This window comes from Schistocerca cancellata, chromosome 1, assembly GCF_023864275.1.
Source record: "Schistocerca cancellata isolate TAMUIC-IGC-003103 chromosome 1, iqSchCanc2.1, whole genome shotgun sequence".
In the NCBI taxonomy this organism is placed as follows: domain Eukaryota; kingdom Metazoa; phylum Arthropoda; class Insecta; order Orthoptera; family Acrididae; genus Schistocerca; species Schistocerca cancellata.
In genome coordinates, this window is record NC_064626.1 from 289,630,953 (window position 1) to 289,648,269 (window position 17,317).

General features: G+C 42.7%; 1 protein-coding gene across 2 annotated transcripts in view; it reads right to left on the bottom strand.

Moving 5' to 3' along the window:
- Window positions 1-17,317, bottom strand: part of LOC126171596 (carboxypeptidase M) — a 307,417-nt gene that overhangs the window by 36,250 nt on the left and 253,850 nt on the right. For both annotated transcript variants that reach the window (XM_049920812.1, XM_049920813.1), the window contains exon 7: window positions 1,721-1,839. In XM_049920812.1, coding sequence (XP_049776769.1) covers window positions 1,721-1,839 — 119 coding nt within the window. The remainder of the gene's footprint in view (window positions 1-1,720; window positions 1,840-17,317) is intronic.

Consider the following 17,317-nt stretch of genomic DNA (forward strand, 5'->3'; position numbering starts at 1 on the left):
TTTAAAATCTAAGAATATAAATGTTGTTCACTTCCAGTTTACTCATTTATCATTTACACTCATGTCTGGCTAGGAGTCAGCAGAAGTTTTTTTATTAGATGTTTTGGTCTGATGTATATGTCAGTGTCTCACAAACCGTCTCATTATTGTATGACAATATTATGAAAAGGATAGATTGCGACTCACCATATAGTGGAGATGTTGCGTTGGAGACAGGCACAACAAAAAGACTGCTAAATAAGTAAAAAAGGCTTTCTTCTGAATTAGACAATGTACACACACACACACACACACACACACACACACACACACACACACACACACACACACACATGACCACTGTCTCCCCGTGTGTGTGTGTGTGTGTGTGTGTGTGTGTGTGTGTGAGAGAGAGAGAGAGAGAGAGAGAGAGAGAGAGAGAGAGAGAGAGAGTTGCCTTTGTGTGAATGTGTGTGTGTGTGTACATTGTATAATTCAGAAAGCTTAATTGTAGCAGCAGTCTTTTCATTGTGCTTGTCTGCAATCCATTCTTTTCATAAGACTGTCACCATTCCATCCTGGTTTTTCCATTGTTTCGTTGTTATACTGATTGCATGTTTACCAAGAGTATTGTTGAAGGTTGTTTCATTTCTGGGTGAGCTGTCATATTAATAAAAACACACATTTTCTGTGTTCATGCAAAGAGTCATAGATGCCACATATAAACACTGAAAAATGAAGAACTCTTGAAAGGAAGGATGGAAGGAAGATTGGTGTTTCATTTCCCGTTGAAGGCTAGGTTATTAAAGACAAACAGCAAGTTTGGATTCATGGAGGACATCTGTAAATGTATGGTAATGGAATTTAGCATAAATAATTTAGAGAAACTGCAGAAAATTTGAACAGGGATGATCCAACGGGGATCCTAGCTGAACCTTGCCCACCCAAGAACAAACTAGTGTGTTACCACTGCAATGCCTATCTCAGAGAAAAGACCTATAAATCGTAGTTCTGGAGAGAAAATTTTCAGAAGACAAGAAATATTATGCTGTAGTCAGGAAAAGTAGACATTGTTGTGAAAAAACACAAGATGAATTTCAATTAGCCCAATTTGTTTGTCATAGGAAATTTGCAGGAAATGTAGTATGGAAAGAGGGAAGATTTTACTGCTAACCATGTAACACAGACCCCTGTATTTTCAAATGCTATTTTGACAAACACTGATATTTTGTGATTCCTACAAATGAAAAAACTAACTTTTCGTAATAAAACATCTTATTATCTTGGACATTCAGTAGTGAATTATAAATAATTTCAACTCAACAGCCTACATTTCCTTATGAATGGTGAAACAGGTGACCATTTTGAGAAATAATTGAACAGTCTTCCCAGAATTGTATCTGCAGGTCATAATATAACAGATTTATGACAAATTGATATCAATTTTGAGGTAATACAGATGGAAGTATAGACTGACAAGCTTACTAAAGCACATTTGAAAAATCACAAAAAAGTAAATTACAGCAATTTTGCTCATGATCCTAGTTTTAAATAGACTGCCAAATGGTCAAGCTGGTAAGTCCAGCTTGCTACAACTTTTCATTTTCCTTTACCAAATGGAATCTGGTTTCTGTATGTAACATTTTTGTGAGCTACATTTCAGCTCTCTCCTGCTAAGACATCAATGTCTGCATTTATTCAGTGACAAAATTTATATTTACATACTCATAAAATAAATTACCATTCTATTTTCTTCCCAGTAACGAGGCAGCTCAGAGGCTCTTGGGTACTTGCAGCAAGATAATTCCAAAGTTATTTCCATGCAACCATACCATACATAGTTGAAGTCCTGCATACCACCTACAAAAGAGATTGTCAAAAAATATAAGCTACTACTATTACTAAAAATTTTAGGGCATTACAGTTGTTGTATGTCTATGTATGCTGCAAACATCAATTTAACCTGAAACTTTTGCAAGTATAAAACATTTAAGAACAATATATAAATCTGAGCATTATTACATGACTGTCTTTTGTACAAAAATATCTATCTTGCCTTTTCTGTTTACCTTTTTGGGAACAAGAAGAGTTACAGGAAATGTCACAATATTGCCTTTCTGATATGACTTCGTTAATAAATTCAATCAGTTGATGTTATGATGTGTTAACAAACCATGTTTAATGTTCAGAAGGGTGGCTATCTAACTTGAAGAAAAATTAAAACTCAATAAAGTTAAACTCCAATGCTAGGTTAAAAACACAGAATTCTCTGAGATTTTATGAAATTCTTGAAATTCCTTGAGATTTCCCTGATTTTTCCAAGTAAAATGTAAGTCCCTGAGAATTCCAAGTTTTCCAGGTTTCCCAGACCAGTGACAAACCTTTAATTTTCTTTGTGGAGGTGTGTCTTTTGTGAAAGAGGTAGGCTAGACAGTCTCTGCCTGAACTTCAGGTATGGTTAATTAGATAAAGGAGGGAGGATTGGGGTGACTGGAATATCGAATGGAAAATATGTTTGCAGACTAGGACTGGGGGACAGTGCCTGTCTGTGAAAGCCTTTGTGACACCTTTAGCATGCTAGACAAGTTCTTGTCTCTCCCAATGTGCTGTCCCCAGATGGCCATGCTGTATGGGAGGGATTTTTTGTTGTGGAAGAGATGGCAGCTGTTGATATGTGGGTATTGTTGGTAGTTGGTGGGTTTAATGTGGACAGAGATGAGGATGGAACCATCAGAGAAGAAGAGATCAATATCCAGGAAGATGGCCAGCTGGGTTGAGGATGACCATGATGATGGAGACGTTTGTATGGGTGCATGACAGCAAGGTCTTCAGCGCCCATGCAAAGACAGGTGGAGGCAGCTGTCAAGAAAATACCCAGAATAGGAAGATAAAAAAGAACACAAAACACAGGTAACAAAGGTTGGAAAACTATGTGCATACCCTCAATGAAGCATGGGACAAAGCATCGCGTCAGTAGTAAAACGTGAATGACACAGGAAGAAAGTGGTAGAAGGAGCTAAAACAATATAGCAGATGAAAGTGGCTGGCTGACCACGAGGAAAAAAAGGGAGGAGCCAGCCACTCTGCAATACACTAAAATGTCCAGCCTAAAAGTTTAGGCTAGAGTCCAGACACAAAGCAGAACTTTAAAACCCTAGTTACACTCATCTCATCATCAGCTAAAATAGAGGCCAGAGCCCCACCAATTTTTGCTTCTGCCCTTGCATCACAGTATAAAACGCATTCAGTTAAAATGTGGCGGACTGAGTTGTGCACACCACAAGCATCACAAAACAGGGGATCCTCCCGCAGTAATAGAGAGCTAATGTGTGAGAGGACAGTGCCCAATCTGAAGATGCATGAGAGTCACTTCGTCCTGCCTGTGCAACCGGCAGGGCGAACACCATGGCCAAGTTGTTGACTTCACCAACCACAGCTTATTGGCCATCACCACCAGCCTTTCTTCCTCCCACGCCTGCATGCACTTCCAGTGGAGTGCAGAAATGACAACCTGCAAGGGAATAGGACTCTGTGCCACATCCTGACTCTGCAAGCCTCCTTGGCAGCCCGATTGGCCTGCTCATTGCCCCATATTCTGACATGACCTGGCACCGAGCAGAATGACACCTGCTTACTCCATCATTGGGGCAAGTACAGTTGGTCATATATCAGCTGGACCATCTCAGCTGGGTACAGATTCTGCAATGACTGTAAGGCACTAATGGAATTGGAGCAGACAAGAAACCAATTGCCCAAACTACAATGTATGTGCTCCAGTGCCTTCAGGATCGTGTGGAGCTCCGCTGCGAAAACAGTATATTCATCAGGCAGGCGAATCCTGGTGACATGATCAGGGAACACTACAGAACAAAAAATGGTTCAAATGGCTCTGAGCACTATGGGACTTAACATCTGTGGTCATCAGTCCCCTAGAACTTAGAACTACTTAAACCTAACTAACCTAAGGACATCACACACATCCATGCCCGAGGCAGGATTCGAACCTGCGACCGCAGCAGTCCCGCGGTTCCGGACTGAGCGCCTGAACCGCTAGACCACCACGGCCGGCACTACAGAACAGCCAAGGGAATTCCCTTGTTTGGAGCCATCAGTGTAAATGACTGTATGGTAAAACTGTGATGCACATCTAAAATGTTAGAAAGCAGAGATTGGAATGTAAAAGCTGGCATACTATCTTACTATCTTTCTTAAAATTAGTCAAATCTAAAATACGTCTGGGTCTCTGGAGGAGTCAAGGTGGGAATCTGCTCCAACCTCAATGTAAAACATTAAGATCAGCCACATCCATGCAAAAAGGTAATCCTGTACACGTATCCCATAGGGCCTTGTTGCTCGTTGCCATTTATGAAAAAGCTGTGCCAAAGGAAGCTGAGCAACTTTATGGTATGGAGGTGTGTATGGTGTGGACTTTTTTTATATGCCTGGTGCACCATAAGTATCTGTTGCCACATATGGTGGCAGTTCACCAGCCTCTGCACAGAGGCTTGGTATGGGGCTCGTTCTGAATGCCCCAGTGGCCAACCGAATCCCTTCATGGTGCATGAGGTTCAACATCTTTAAATAAGAAGGTCTTGCAGACCCATAAACCATGCACCAATAATCAAGCCATGATTGCACAAATGCCCTGTGAAACTGGAGCAGACAAGTCTTGTCTGTTCCCCATGTACTGTGGCTAAGACATTTTAAAATACTTAAAGCCTTAAGTGACCGTTGTTTCAGATCTCTAAGAATCAGTAACCATGTAAGCTTAGAGTCAAAAATGAGCCCCAGAAAACTCACTATATCTTTAAAAGTGAGGACATTGTCCCTCATCCTCAACTAAAGAAGGGTTAAAATTGAACGAGAACGGAGAAAGAGAACACACACGGACTTCTCGGTGGAAAACTTAAAACCACTCTTCTGCGCCCATTCATCCAAATGTCTAAGAGTAATTTGCAAATGACGCATTGTCATTGTGAGGCTTGAAGAAGAGCAAAACACAGAGAAGTCATCCGCAAACAAAGAACACTGTACAGGACTTTTTACTATGGACACAATGCTATTAATAGCTATGGCAAAGACAATCACACTTAAAACACCACCTTGAGGGACACCATTCTCCTGCTCAAAGCGATCAGACAGGACATCACCGACTTGGTATCTAAGATATTGTGGCGAGAGGAAGGACTGAATAGCTCCAGGATGAGACACCTCCAAGTGGTATCGTAGGCCTTCTCAATGTCATAAAATACACCTAGAAGTTTATGAAGGCATAAGAAAGCTTGCTGTATAGCCACCTCCAAGAGGGCAAGGTTATCAAAGGTGGAATGAAACCTCCTGAACCCACACTGAAAGTGACTAAGGAGTTGCCGGGATTCTAAGCTCCAGACTAGGTGACGGTTGACCATTTGCTCCAAGGTCTTCCCCATGCAACTAGTGAGGGCAAAACTACGGTAACTACTTGGGCATGTTCGGTCTTTCCCAGGTTTTAAAAGAGGAATTAAAACTGCCTCAAGCAATAAGTCAGGAAAGCAACCTGACGCCCAAATGGCATTAAAAAGTGTGAGGAGGATATCTTTGTCGCACCTGGTGAGGTGCCATAGCATACTGTAATGGATCCTGTTGTGACCAGGGATGTGTCACAAGCCACAGGCAATGCATAATGCAGCTCCCACATTCAGAATGGGCAGTTATAAACTTCATTAGAGGTGCACAGGAAGTCCAAACTACACCTCTCAGCAACTGTCCTATGGTGTCAGAAACCGGGATCCTGACTGGCTGTAGCAGTAACTGTGGCAAAATATGCCGCCGTAGTCTGGGCAATGTTGATCCATGTGGAGAGTGCCGTTATTCATTACAGCAGCCATGAGGCACATCCCTCCTCTCGCAGAAATTCTCCTTATTTTATCCCACACAATGGAACTTTCGGTGGAATGATTAATGGCGTTCAGGAACTGTTGCCACAACCTCTTCTTGCTCTCTCAAATAATTTGGTGACATTTTGCTCTTGCCACCCGAAAGGCTGCAACATTCTCAGCAGTTGGCTGACACTGGAACATACGCAGAGCCACCTGGTCCTGATTGCAGAGCGGCATTCAGCACTCCACCATGGGACAGGTTGCCTCTTCTGGTGGCCTGTGGACTGTGGAATGGATGCTGTAGTGGCATGGTGGACCATTTTGGTAATATGATCCATCCATACCTCAACATTCACACAGTGTTCGAACTGGGCCAATTGGCTATAAGGTGTCCAGTCGGCTCTACTGAGAACCCATCATGGTGGTTTCCTCTTAGGGCCCATGCCATCTGGCAGGTGAATCCAGATCAGGAAGTGATCACATCCGTGCAGGTCATTGACCACTTTCCATTCAGCACTGTGGGCAAGAGCTATAGAGCAAAGCAAGAGATCAATGGCAGAGAATGATCCAGTCATTGTGCAGAAGTGAGTGGTCTGTCCTGCATTTAGCAAGTATGCACAGGATGATAGGATAAGCCTCTCAATTGCTCTACCTCTGGGGATGGGTAATTGCAGAGCCCCAAAGCACACTGTGTGCATTAAAATCACCACAGATGATAATGGGTGGTGGAGCTGTGTAATAAGGTCGGTGAGGGCCTCTTCATCATGTTGTTTGTTGTTGTTGTGGTCTTCAGTCCTGAGACTGGTTTGATGCAGCTCTCCATGCTACTCTATCCTGTGCAAGCTTCTTCATCTCCCAGTACCTACTGCAGCCTACATCCTTCTGAATCTGCTTAGTGTATTCATCTCTTGGTCTCCCTCTATGATTTTTACCCTCCACGCTGCCCTCCAATACTAAATTGGTGATCCCTCGATGTCTCAGAACATGTCCTACCAACCGATCCCTTCTTCTAGTCAAGTTGTGCCACAAGCTCCTCTTCTCCCCAATTCTATTCAATACCTCCTCATTAGTTATGTGATCTACCCATCTAATCTTCAGCATTCTTCTGTAGCACCACATTTCGAAAGCTTCTATTCTCTTCTTGTCTAAACTATTTATCGTCCACGTTTCTCTTCCATAAATGGCTACACTCCATACAAATACTTTCAGAAACAACTTCCTGACATTTAAATCTATACTCGATGTTAACAAATTTTTCTTCTTCAGAAACGCTTTCCTTGCCACCGCCAGTCTACATTTTATATCCTCTCTACTTTGACCATCATCAGTTATTTTGCTCCCCAAATAGCAAAACTCCTTTTCTACTTTAAGTGTCTCATTTCCTAATCTAATTCCCTCAGCATCATCCGACTTAATTTAACTACATTCCATTATCCTTGTTTTGCTTTTGTTGATGTTCATCTTATACCCTCCTTTGATGACACTGTCCATTCCGTTCAGCTGCTCTTCCAAGTCCTTTGCTGTCTCCGACAGAATTACAATGTCATCGGCGAACCTCAAAGTTTTTATTTCTTCTCCATGGATTTTAATACCTACTCCGAACTTTTCTTTTGTTTCCTTTATTGCTTGCTTAATATACAGATTGAACAACATCGGGGATAGGCTACAACCCTGTCTCACTCCCTTCCCAACCACTGCTTCCCTTTCATGCCCCTCGACTCTTATAACTGCCATCTGCTTTCTGTACAAATTGTAAATCATGTGGGGAACATATTGTCAATGGATGACGTATGTGCACAGACACAGCAATGGCTTGAAAAGCTGTTGCAAGGGAGAGAGGCAAGGAGAGGCAGTCTGTCCTGACGAAAATACCTATGCCTCCTTTAGCTCTCACTCCATGCTGGTCATCCTTTTTGTGGAGTACATAGCCTCATAGCTCAGGGGCATATTATGGGTGGAAATAAGTCTCCTGGAGACACAGACACAGTGGTGTACTCTGAGACAGAAGGCGAAGTTCCTCCATATGCATCATGAAACCCTGCAGGTTCCACTGAAGTATGGGAGCCAGTAGGAAGGGGGTAGCACCTTCATCCTGTCTTTCCAATGAGGTGGGGAGACTGCAGCAGGTGGAGGTGCAGTTCTGGGGCGAGATGATTGCCCCACACATATGTCATATTCCATCAGCTCTGGGGAAGAATCAGATGAAGCATCAGGTAAAATGATATTGACATGGTCAGATGGTTTACCACGTGATTTTACCTGCTGTTGCTGCTTTATAGGAGCTTTTTGCAGTTTGGTGGGCTTTGGTGGAGCTGACGTCAGATTGGTAATGGCCGTGCTGGACTTCTGAACAGTCTCAGCTGTTGGAGGCGCCAGGGGCTGGTCTGAGTTGGCCACTGTACCTTTGTCTGTCACTCAAGTAGAGGCTACAGGCTCTAAAACACTTGCTGCCTTGCAAGTGCACTGACATCTGTAGGTGTTAGTGCCAACACTCACCACCTCCGTCTGTGTAGAGGCATTTGCTTTTGGAGTAGGCTTCTGAACCATTGATGCAAAAGATGTAGCAAATGTGGGAGGCTGCATGGAATTGTAAATCTTTTTGGCCTCACCATAGGGATACGCTTGGTTGTTTTTATTTCATGGACTTTGAGTTCCTCTAAAAAGATTTGGTAGTCCCTACTCCAAACTGAGTGGTTTCCAGAGCAATTGATACATTTGGCTGCAGATGAGCAACCAACTCCTTCATGAGTGGCCTTACCACAGTTGCCACAAGTTGCTCTGCAGTTACACCCTAAGGTTGTATGCCCAAAACGGTGGCATTTAAAGCAGTGCATTGGGGTTGGGAAATAAGGCCTAAGGTGAAGGAAGCCAGCCTTAACATAGTCACGAAGTTTTGTGGTACTGAAGGTCAGGATAAAGGAGTTGGATCTGATAAGATTGCCATCAACCCTCTTCATGATATGCTGCATGTCAGCTATATCTTCCGGAGCCCACTCACATTGCAATTCTTCCTGGGGATGTTGACTAGATCCCAGCATGTCAAAACAGCCTCACTATAATTCAAGGTGCTGTGCAGTTCAGTGTCCATTTCATATTCCCCAAGGCATTTAGCAGTCTGGAGGTTAGCTGCCTGCTATGAATTGGAAGTTCCCATCAGGCAAGCACTACACCTATTTTAAAGAGCCACAGATTCCCTCCAAACCCATTTGTATATATAAGGGTGAAACCTTCACAAAACTACCCTCCTCCAGCATGTATTCTGTTACTAGAGACTGGACTTGTCAAAGAAGTGCCGGGGACTCACTACACAAGCCAACTTGATAGACTATGTGTTGGAACCTTCTAGTGGCCCACCTTTTCCACTGGGAGGAGGAAAAGAAGATTTTGGAGGATCCATTTCAGTCCCAGAAGCAGCTAGGGAAGTAAGGGTCTGCTCAGACAGAGCCCCGCATGCCTCAGTAAGCCTTATACAACTGAGGTGTGGCAGGTTCCACAGACTTCACCTGCAAATGACTGTTACACCTCAACAGCCATGCATCTCCTCAGCATGCAGCACACCTTGAGATTGAGAGGTTTTTTATAGAGGTTTATTCTGTCCCTGTGATATGGGTGGTCAAGCCAAGATCCCCGTCCCCTCAGACTCACAACGTTCCACTGCCATGCTGCACAGTATTCACTGAAGCATGCCCAGAGCTTACAATGACAGGAGACTGGTGGCACTTACCAGGTCCCAGCTCAGGAACCCTGGGGTTGCCAAGCCCGTACTCGGCAAACGAATGCTGGGCCCCTGAGGGCTGAGGATGACCAGGTGAAATGGATGGTAGAAAAGGCCTTGACATTGTGAAGCAATGAAGATGGGGTGTCTTGGCCTTGATTCCAGAACATGAAGATATCATCAATGGACTTGAACCAGACCAGAGATTTGGGTTTTGGGAGGCTAGAAAAGTTTCCTCTACATAGCCCATAAACAGGTTGGCTTGATGAAGGTCATTTAAATACATCAATCCACAATGATCCACATCAGTGTACATGAGAACTGGCAAATGTGATGAACTGTGATCATTCCACCACCGTGTGACATTTGCAATTCATGAAGAGGTGCTACTCTACAATAATGCCCACCCACTTTCTTCTAGAATGACAAAAAACACTATACAGTAGTTGGGTTAGGAAGTTGTTCTGTGCCATCATTTTCTCTGTGTTTCATTTCTCTTATCTGGATCTCTTTAACTGTTTTTGAAAGTAAAATGTTACAACTCATATTAAAAACTACATACACAAATTTAAGATTAACAGAGTAAATCCATGAAGATAAGAGTGTAGTAAGTACCATCAATAAATACGTGTAAAATCTTTGCTTATCTTTGGAAAGTGCCAGTGGGCTACAGAAACCTACTTGTATCACTGCTGCCCAGTAAATTAGAAAGATACTGGTCAATGGCAGTGTTTTGATTGGTAATGTATTGTAACTTGACTAGCCTCTAGACATTAAATCAATGTATTAAATTACTTTGTAAATGAAATAAGTAAAATTTTGATTCTGATTCTTATACTGGTGGATCACTCCTGCCTATCATGTATTGTTCAGAATCCAAATGTTCATATATTCTTGCCATACCAAGATAAGCTCTGTTCATTACATACCAAAAAAAGTGTGAAGAAATTTAAAACAGATTTATGCATTTAAAAATCCTTGATTAGTGCATCATTGATTAATGTTATGACTAGGGCCCGGATTTAAATTACCTAAAAAACAGTGAAATATGCAAGCATTTATGACCTAAAGCTTACATAAATATGACCTTAAAAAATAAAATATGACTTAATAGAAGTTTATTTAAAGCATTCTTGTTTGTTTATTTAATTTTTTATTCACCATAAAGTAATGCAAAATGCACTTCTCAAAATAATGTAAGTATAGTTCTTTCTTTCTGTAGAAGTTGTGGCTAATTTGCACCTATTTTTTGAATGTCTGAATGTTTTATTTTCTAAACACAAAGTACAGTGAAAATATCATCTATCGAAACAGTAAAGCAATGTTTTTATTTCTACATAGTATTTAATGTGTTTCACATTATTTAATACCGTAAGTCAATCTTCAGTATCTGCAAAGTTGCACTGGATCACAAGGTGCATTTTCAGGTTTTCCATTGTCAAATATCTATGGTTGTTGCTGAGGATAGTTTTGTACCTGGAAAAGCTCCTCTCCACTTCACAAGACGTCACTGGAGTGTATTTGAAGGCAGCCAGGTCACTGGAGTTCAGCTTTGTTTCAGTACCTTCAAATGTTGTGGCGTTCCCTGAAAGACTGTCACTAGTTTTGCACAGTGTAGAATATCCAGGATTACGTTGGAGAACACTTTGCAATTTGGTTTTCACTTTGTCAGCCACATGACCACGAGCTCAACCCAACTCACTCTGCACATGTTGCACAATACTCAGGGCCTCCTATAGCTGAGTGCCAACAGCTTCCAGTCATTTGATGGCTTTTGATATCACCGAAAAATGGGCATTGATGTATGCCAAGTTTCGAGACAATGTATTTGTAAAAACTTCTTTCACAATTTTGATAGCACTTGATTCTTCGCTATCAAGCTCACAAAAGATTGTCTTTGTTTGGGTGTAGTTGATGCAGTAATACTCAGCAGCATTAAGCCAAGAACCCCATCATGTAAGAACAGGTTTAGGTGGGAGGGGCATTGAAGGTGCTTGTTCCTTGAATTTCTGCACCCGTAGTGGAGCCTTCACATAGATTTTCTTGCCACAGGAAATTAATTTGTCCACATCTGGGTAATTTTATCGCACCTCCTCAGCAGCTCTGTGCAACACATGTGCAAGGTAAGTGGCGTACACCATACTGGGGTAGAGAATCTGAAGCCCTTTGGCTGCATTAGCCATATATGAAGCACCATCTGTTACAAGCAGCAAAACATTGTCTCTTTTCACACCATCCGGCCACAGTAGCTTCAGAGAGTTGTCAAACAAAATAGCAATCATCGAATTGTTTACTCTATCGAGAGCTTCACACGTTAGTAGGAACATATCTCCAGGGCCGTCAACTTTTAGAACACCAACAACAACATTTGCAATATATCACCCGCTAATATCCGTAGTTTCATCCATCGACAGCCAGATCTTTTGCTCAGCAATAGTAATTTGTATTTTGTTGAGCACATCATTGTAGCATATGGATAAATAGTTCTTTTGCAGTGTAGATTCATCTGGAACTGGATGTGTTGTGTACTTCTCCAAGAATGGTCTGAAGCATGGATTCTTCAGCTTTTCCAATGGGATGTTGCAGGACAGCATCATCTCACACAAATCTTTGCAGAATGATTGCATGGTTGACAATTGACGTGTATGTTCAAATAACAGCATTTGCCTTCTGTTATTTTCAGCAATTCGTTTCACACAGCTGCTGTGTTTAGCGCTATTACAGTGTTGTTGCACATTAAAGTGCTTTTCTGCACTAACTTTAACTTCACACAGTTTACAAAATAATATTTTCCCATCAGTAATAAAGAACTTCTCTCCAAATTGTTGAACATATCCTCGCAACTTCAAGCTGTCGGAGCACATTGCTTTAGGCATGTTGAACAAGGCAAAGGCTGTATTCAAACTAGTTACTGGTAACATCTGTGCGACTGCAATGATTATTGCAGCAGAAGTCACCTTTGTTGGCTCTGAGAGTGTATAGTCGACTCTAAGCAACAATGTTTTATGTTCGTGAAACAACTGTTGTGGTACACCGATTTTTTGCTACAGTCCTGAGAAATAAAGCTGTGTACTAATTTATCTGTTTATCTTTCATAATAGTAAGTTAAATATTGTCTAGTGAGCAACATATCTTATTTGTGTGTCCAGTAAGATACAAGAAAAACGGTATATGCATTTTTGGCAAAAGTTGACAGAAATATGACCTATTATATTAAAAGTTAGCTGCAATATGACCTATTACTAAAATTATGAATATAATAGAGGGAAACATTCCACATGGGAAAAATATATCTAAAAACAAAGATGATGTGACTTACCAAACGAAAACGCTGGCAGGTTGATAGACACACAAACAAACACAAACATACACACAAAATTCAAGCTTTCGCAACCAACGGTTGGTTCATCAGGAAAGAGGGAAGGAGAGGGAAAGACGAAAGAATGTGGGTTTTAAGGGAGAGGGTAAGAAGTCATTCCAATCCCGGGAGCGGAAAGACTTACCTTAGGGGGAAAAAAGGACAGGTATACACTCGCACACACACACACACACACACACACACACACACACACACACACACACACACATATATCCATCCGCACGTACACAGACACAAGCAGACATTTGTAAAGTCAAAGAGTTTGGGCAGAGATGTCAGTCGAGGCAGAAGTACAGAGGCAAAGATGTTGTTGAATGACAGGTGAGGTATGAGCGGTGGCAACTTGAAATTAGCGGAGATTGAGGCCTGGTGGGTAACGAGAAGAGAGGATATACTGAAGGGGAAGTTCCCATCTCCGGAGTTCTGACAGGTTGGTGTTAATGGGAAGTATCCAGATAACCCGGATGGTGTAACACTGTGCCAAGATGTGCTGGCCGTGCACCAAGGCATGTTTAGCCACAGGGTGATCCTCATTACCAACAAACACTGTCTGCCTGTTCCATTCATGCGAATGGACAGTTTGTTGCTGGTCATTCCCACATAGAAAGCTTCACAGTGTAGGCAGGTCAGTTGGTAAATCACGTGGGTGCTTTCACACGTGGCTCTGCCTTTGATCGTGTACACCTTCCGGGTTACAGGACTGGAGTAGGTGGTAGTGGGAGGGTGCATGGGACAGGCTTTTCACCGGGAGCAGTTACAAGGGTAGGAGCCAGAGGGTAGGGAAGGTGGTTTGGGAATTTCATAGGGATGAACTAAGAGGTTACAAAGGTTAGGTGGATGGCAGAAAGACACTCTTGGTGGAGTGGGGAGGATTTCATGAAGGATGGATCTCATTTCAGGGCAGGATTCGAGGAAGTTGTATCCCTGCTGGAGAGCCACATTCAGAGTCTGATCCAGTCCTGGAAAGTATCCTGTTACAAGTGGGGCACTTTTGGGGTTCTTCTGTGGGAGGTTCTGGGTTTGAGGGGATGAGGAAGTGGCTCTGGTTATTTGCTTCTGTACCAGGTTGGGAGGGTAGGTGCGGGATGCGAAAGCTGTTTTCAGGTTGTTGGTGTAATGGTTCAGGGATTCTGGACTGGAGCAGATTCATTTGCCACAAAGACCTAGGCTGTATGGAAGGGACCGTTTGATGTGGAATGGGTGGCAGCTGTCATAATGGAGGTACTGTTGCTTGTTGGTGGGTTTGATGTGGACGGACGTGTGAAGCTGGCCATTGGACAGATGGAGGTCAATGTCAAGGAAAGTGGCATGGGATTTGGAGTAGGACCAGGTGAATCTGATGGAACCAAAGGAGTTGAGGTTGGATAGAAAATTCTGGAGTTCTTCTTCACTGTGAGCCCAGATCATGAAGATGTCATCAATAAATCTGTACCAAACTTTGGGTTGGCAGGCCTGGGTAACCAAGAAGGCTTCCTCTAAGCGACCCATAAATAGGTTGGCATATGAGGGGGCCATCCTGGTACCCATGGCTGTTCCCTTTAATTGTTGGTATGTCTGGCCTTCGAAAGTGAAGAAGTTGTGGGTCAGGATGAAGCTGGCTAAGGTAATGAGGAAAGAGACTTTAGGTAGGGTGGCAGGTGATCGGCGTGAAAGGAAGTGCTCCATTGCAGTGAGACCCTGGATGTGTGGAATATTTGTGTATAAGGAAGTGGCATCAATGGTTACAAGGATGGTTTCCAGGGGTAAGAGATTAGGTAAGGATTCCAGGCATTCGAGAAATTGGTTGGTGTCTTTGATGAAGGATGGGAGACTGCATGGGATGGGTTGAAGGTGTTGATCTACGTAGGCAGAGATACATTCTGTGGGGGCTTGGTAACCAGCTACAATGGGGTGGCCGGGATGATTGGGTTTGTGAATTTTAGGAAGAAGGAAGAAGGTAGGAGTGCGGGGTGTCGGTGGGATCATGAGGTTGATGGAGTCAGGTGAAAGGTTTTGTAGGGGGCCTAAGGTTCTGAGGACTCCTTGAAGCTCTGCCTGGACATCAGGAATGGGATTACCTTGGCAAACTTTGTATGTAGTGTTGTCTGAAAGCTGACGCAGTCCCTCAGCCACATACTCCCAACTATCAAGTACCACGGTCATGGAACCCTTGTACGCCGGAAGAATGATGATGGATCGGTCAGCCTTCAGATCACGGATAGCCTGGGCTTCAGCAGTGGTGATGTTGGCCAGCTTCACACGTCCGTCCACATCAAACCCACCAACAAATAACAGTACCTCCATTATGACAGCTGCCACCCATTCCACATCAAACAGTCTCTCTCCTACATCCTAGGTCTTCGTGGCAAACGAATCTGCTCCAGTCTGGAATCCCTGAAGCATTACACCAACAACCTGAAAACAGCTTTCGCATCCAGCAACTACCTTCCCGACCTGGTACAGAAGCAAATAACCAGAGCCACTTCCTCATCCCCTCAAACCCAGAGCCTCCCACAGAAGAACCCCAAAAGTGCCCCACTTGTGACGGGATACTTTCCAGGACTGGATCAGACTCTGAATGTGGCTCTCCAGCAGGGATACGACTTCCTCAAATCCTGCCCTGAAATGAGATCCATCCTTCATGAAATCCTCCCCACTCCACCAAGAGTGTCTTTTCACCGTTCACCTAACCTTCGTAACCTCTTAGTTCATCCCTATGAAATCCCCAAACCACCTTCCCCACCCTCTGGCTCCTACCCTTGTAACCGCCCCCGGTGTAAAATCTGTCCCACGCACCCTCCCACCACCACCTACTCCAGTCCTGTAACCCGGAAGGTGTACACGATCAAAGGCAGAGCCACGTGTGAAAGCACGCACTTGATTTACCAACTGACCTGCCTACACTGTGAAGCTTTCTATGTGGGAATGACCAGCAACAAACTGTCCATTCGCATGAATGGAACAGGCAGACAGTGTTTGTTGGTAATGAGGATCACCCTGTGGCTAAACATGCCTTGGTGCACGGCCAGCACATCTTGGCACAGTGTTACACCATCCGGGTTATCTGGATACTTCCCATTAACACCAACCTGTCAGAACTCCGGAGATGGGAACTTCCCCTTCAGTATATCCTCTCTTCTCGTTACCCACCAGGCCTCAATCTCCACTAATTTCAAGTTGCCGCCGCTCATATCTCACCTGTCATTCAACAACATCTTTGCCTCTGTACTTCCACCTCGACTGACATCTCCGCCCAAACTCTTTGACTTTACAAATGTCTGCTTGTGTCTGTGTATGTGTGGATGGATATGTGTGTGTGTGTGTGTGCACGAGTGTATACCTGTCCTTTTTTCCCCCTAAGGTAAGTCTTTCCGCTCCCGGTATTGGAATGACTCCTTACCCTCTCCCTTAAAACCCACATCCTTTCATCTTTCCCTCTCCTTCCCTCTTTCCTGATGAACCAACCGTTGGTTGCGAAAGCTTGAATTTTGTGTGTATGTTTGTGTTTGTTTGTGTGTCTATCAACCTGCCAGCACTTTCGTTTGGTAAGTCACATCATCTTTGTTTTTAGATCTATTACTAAAATTTGTTGAAATATGACTTTATATGCACAATCAAAATACATTTTTTGACACTAAAATGCCTAGATTTGTGTATAAATTGTTCTAAAATCCACCCTATAGTTCATAAAAAAATATGACTTGTCATTCAAATCCAGCCCTAGTTATCACACAAATTTTATTCCTGGTTCACATATAACATGACACAAGCAGTAGATTAATTTAAAGAGTATTGTGCAGATTGCATTTTGCACATATGTTCATTCTTGAGAAGAAATTTTATAACACAACCAAGCACAACACATTTTGAATCAAATAAACCGTTTTTAAATGAAGGAACTGTGACACTTTATAGATGTGAAAGATACTCATAACATATTGATTCAAATGGATTAATTTCACAACACAACTTTGGTATAATGCATGTAGCTCATTTTATAAAAATTAATATGGTGTTAAATCTAGAATCACTGAGTGATTTAAAATCATTAATTGCTTTATCATTGCAGAATGTGATCCACAGGAAGTGAAAAAATGTCAGTTTTTGAATCAAAGATTGCTTGTTCTGTCCAAAGACAGGAAATGGCACGAATAAATAAGACTGTTCAGGAAATTAGTAAAAAACCAAGTGCGAGCTGGGATACATGAAAACTGCACTCAAGAAAACTGTAGAAAATATGTTAAATGTATGGGAAAAAATACATCACCTCCCAACATAAATAAAGATCATCAAGGAAGAAAAGGGTTTTAAAATAAAACCAAGGTCATTCCTAATAAAGTGCTGCTTTCACAATATACAGAAATTCTTAGAATCTAACATGACACAATAAACAGCAGATTGTCTAAA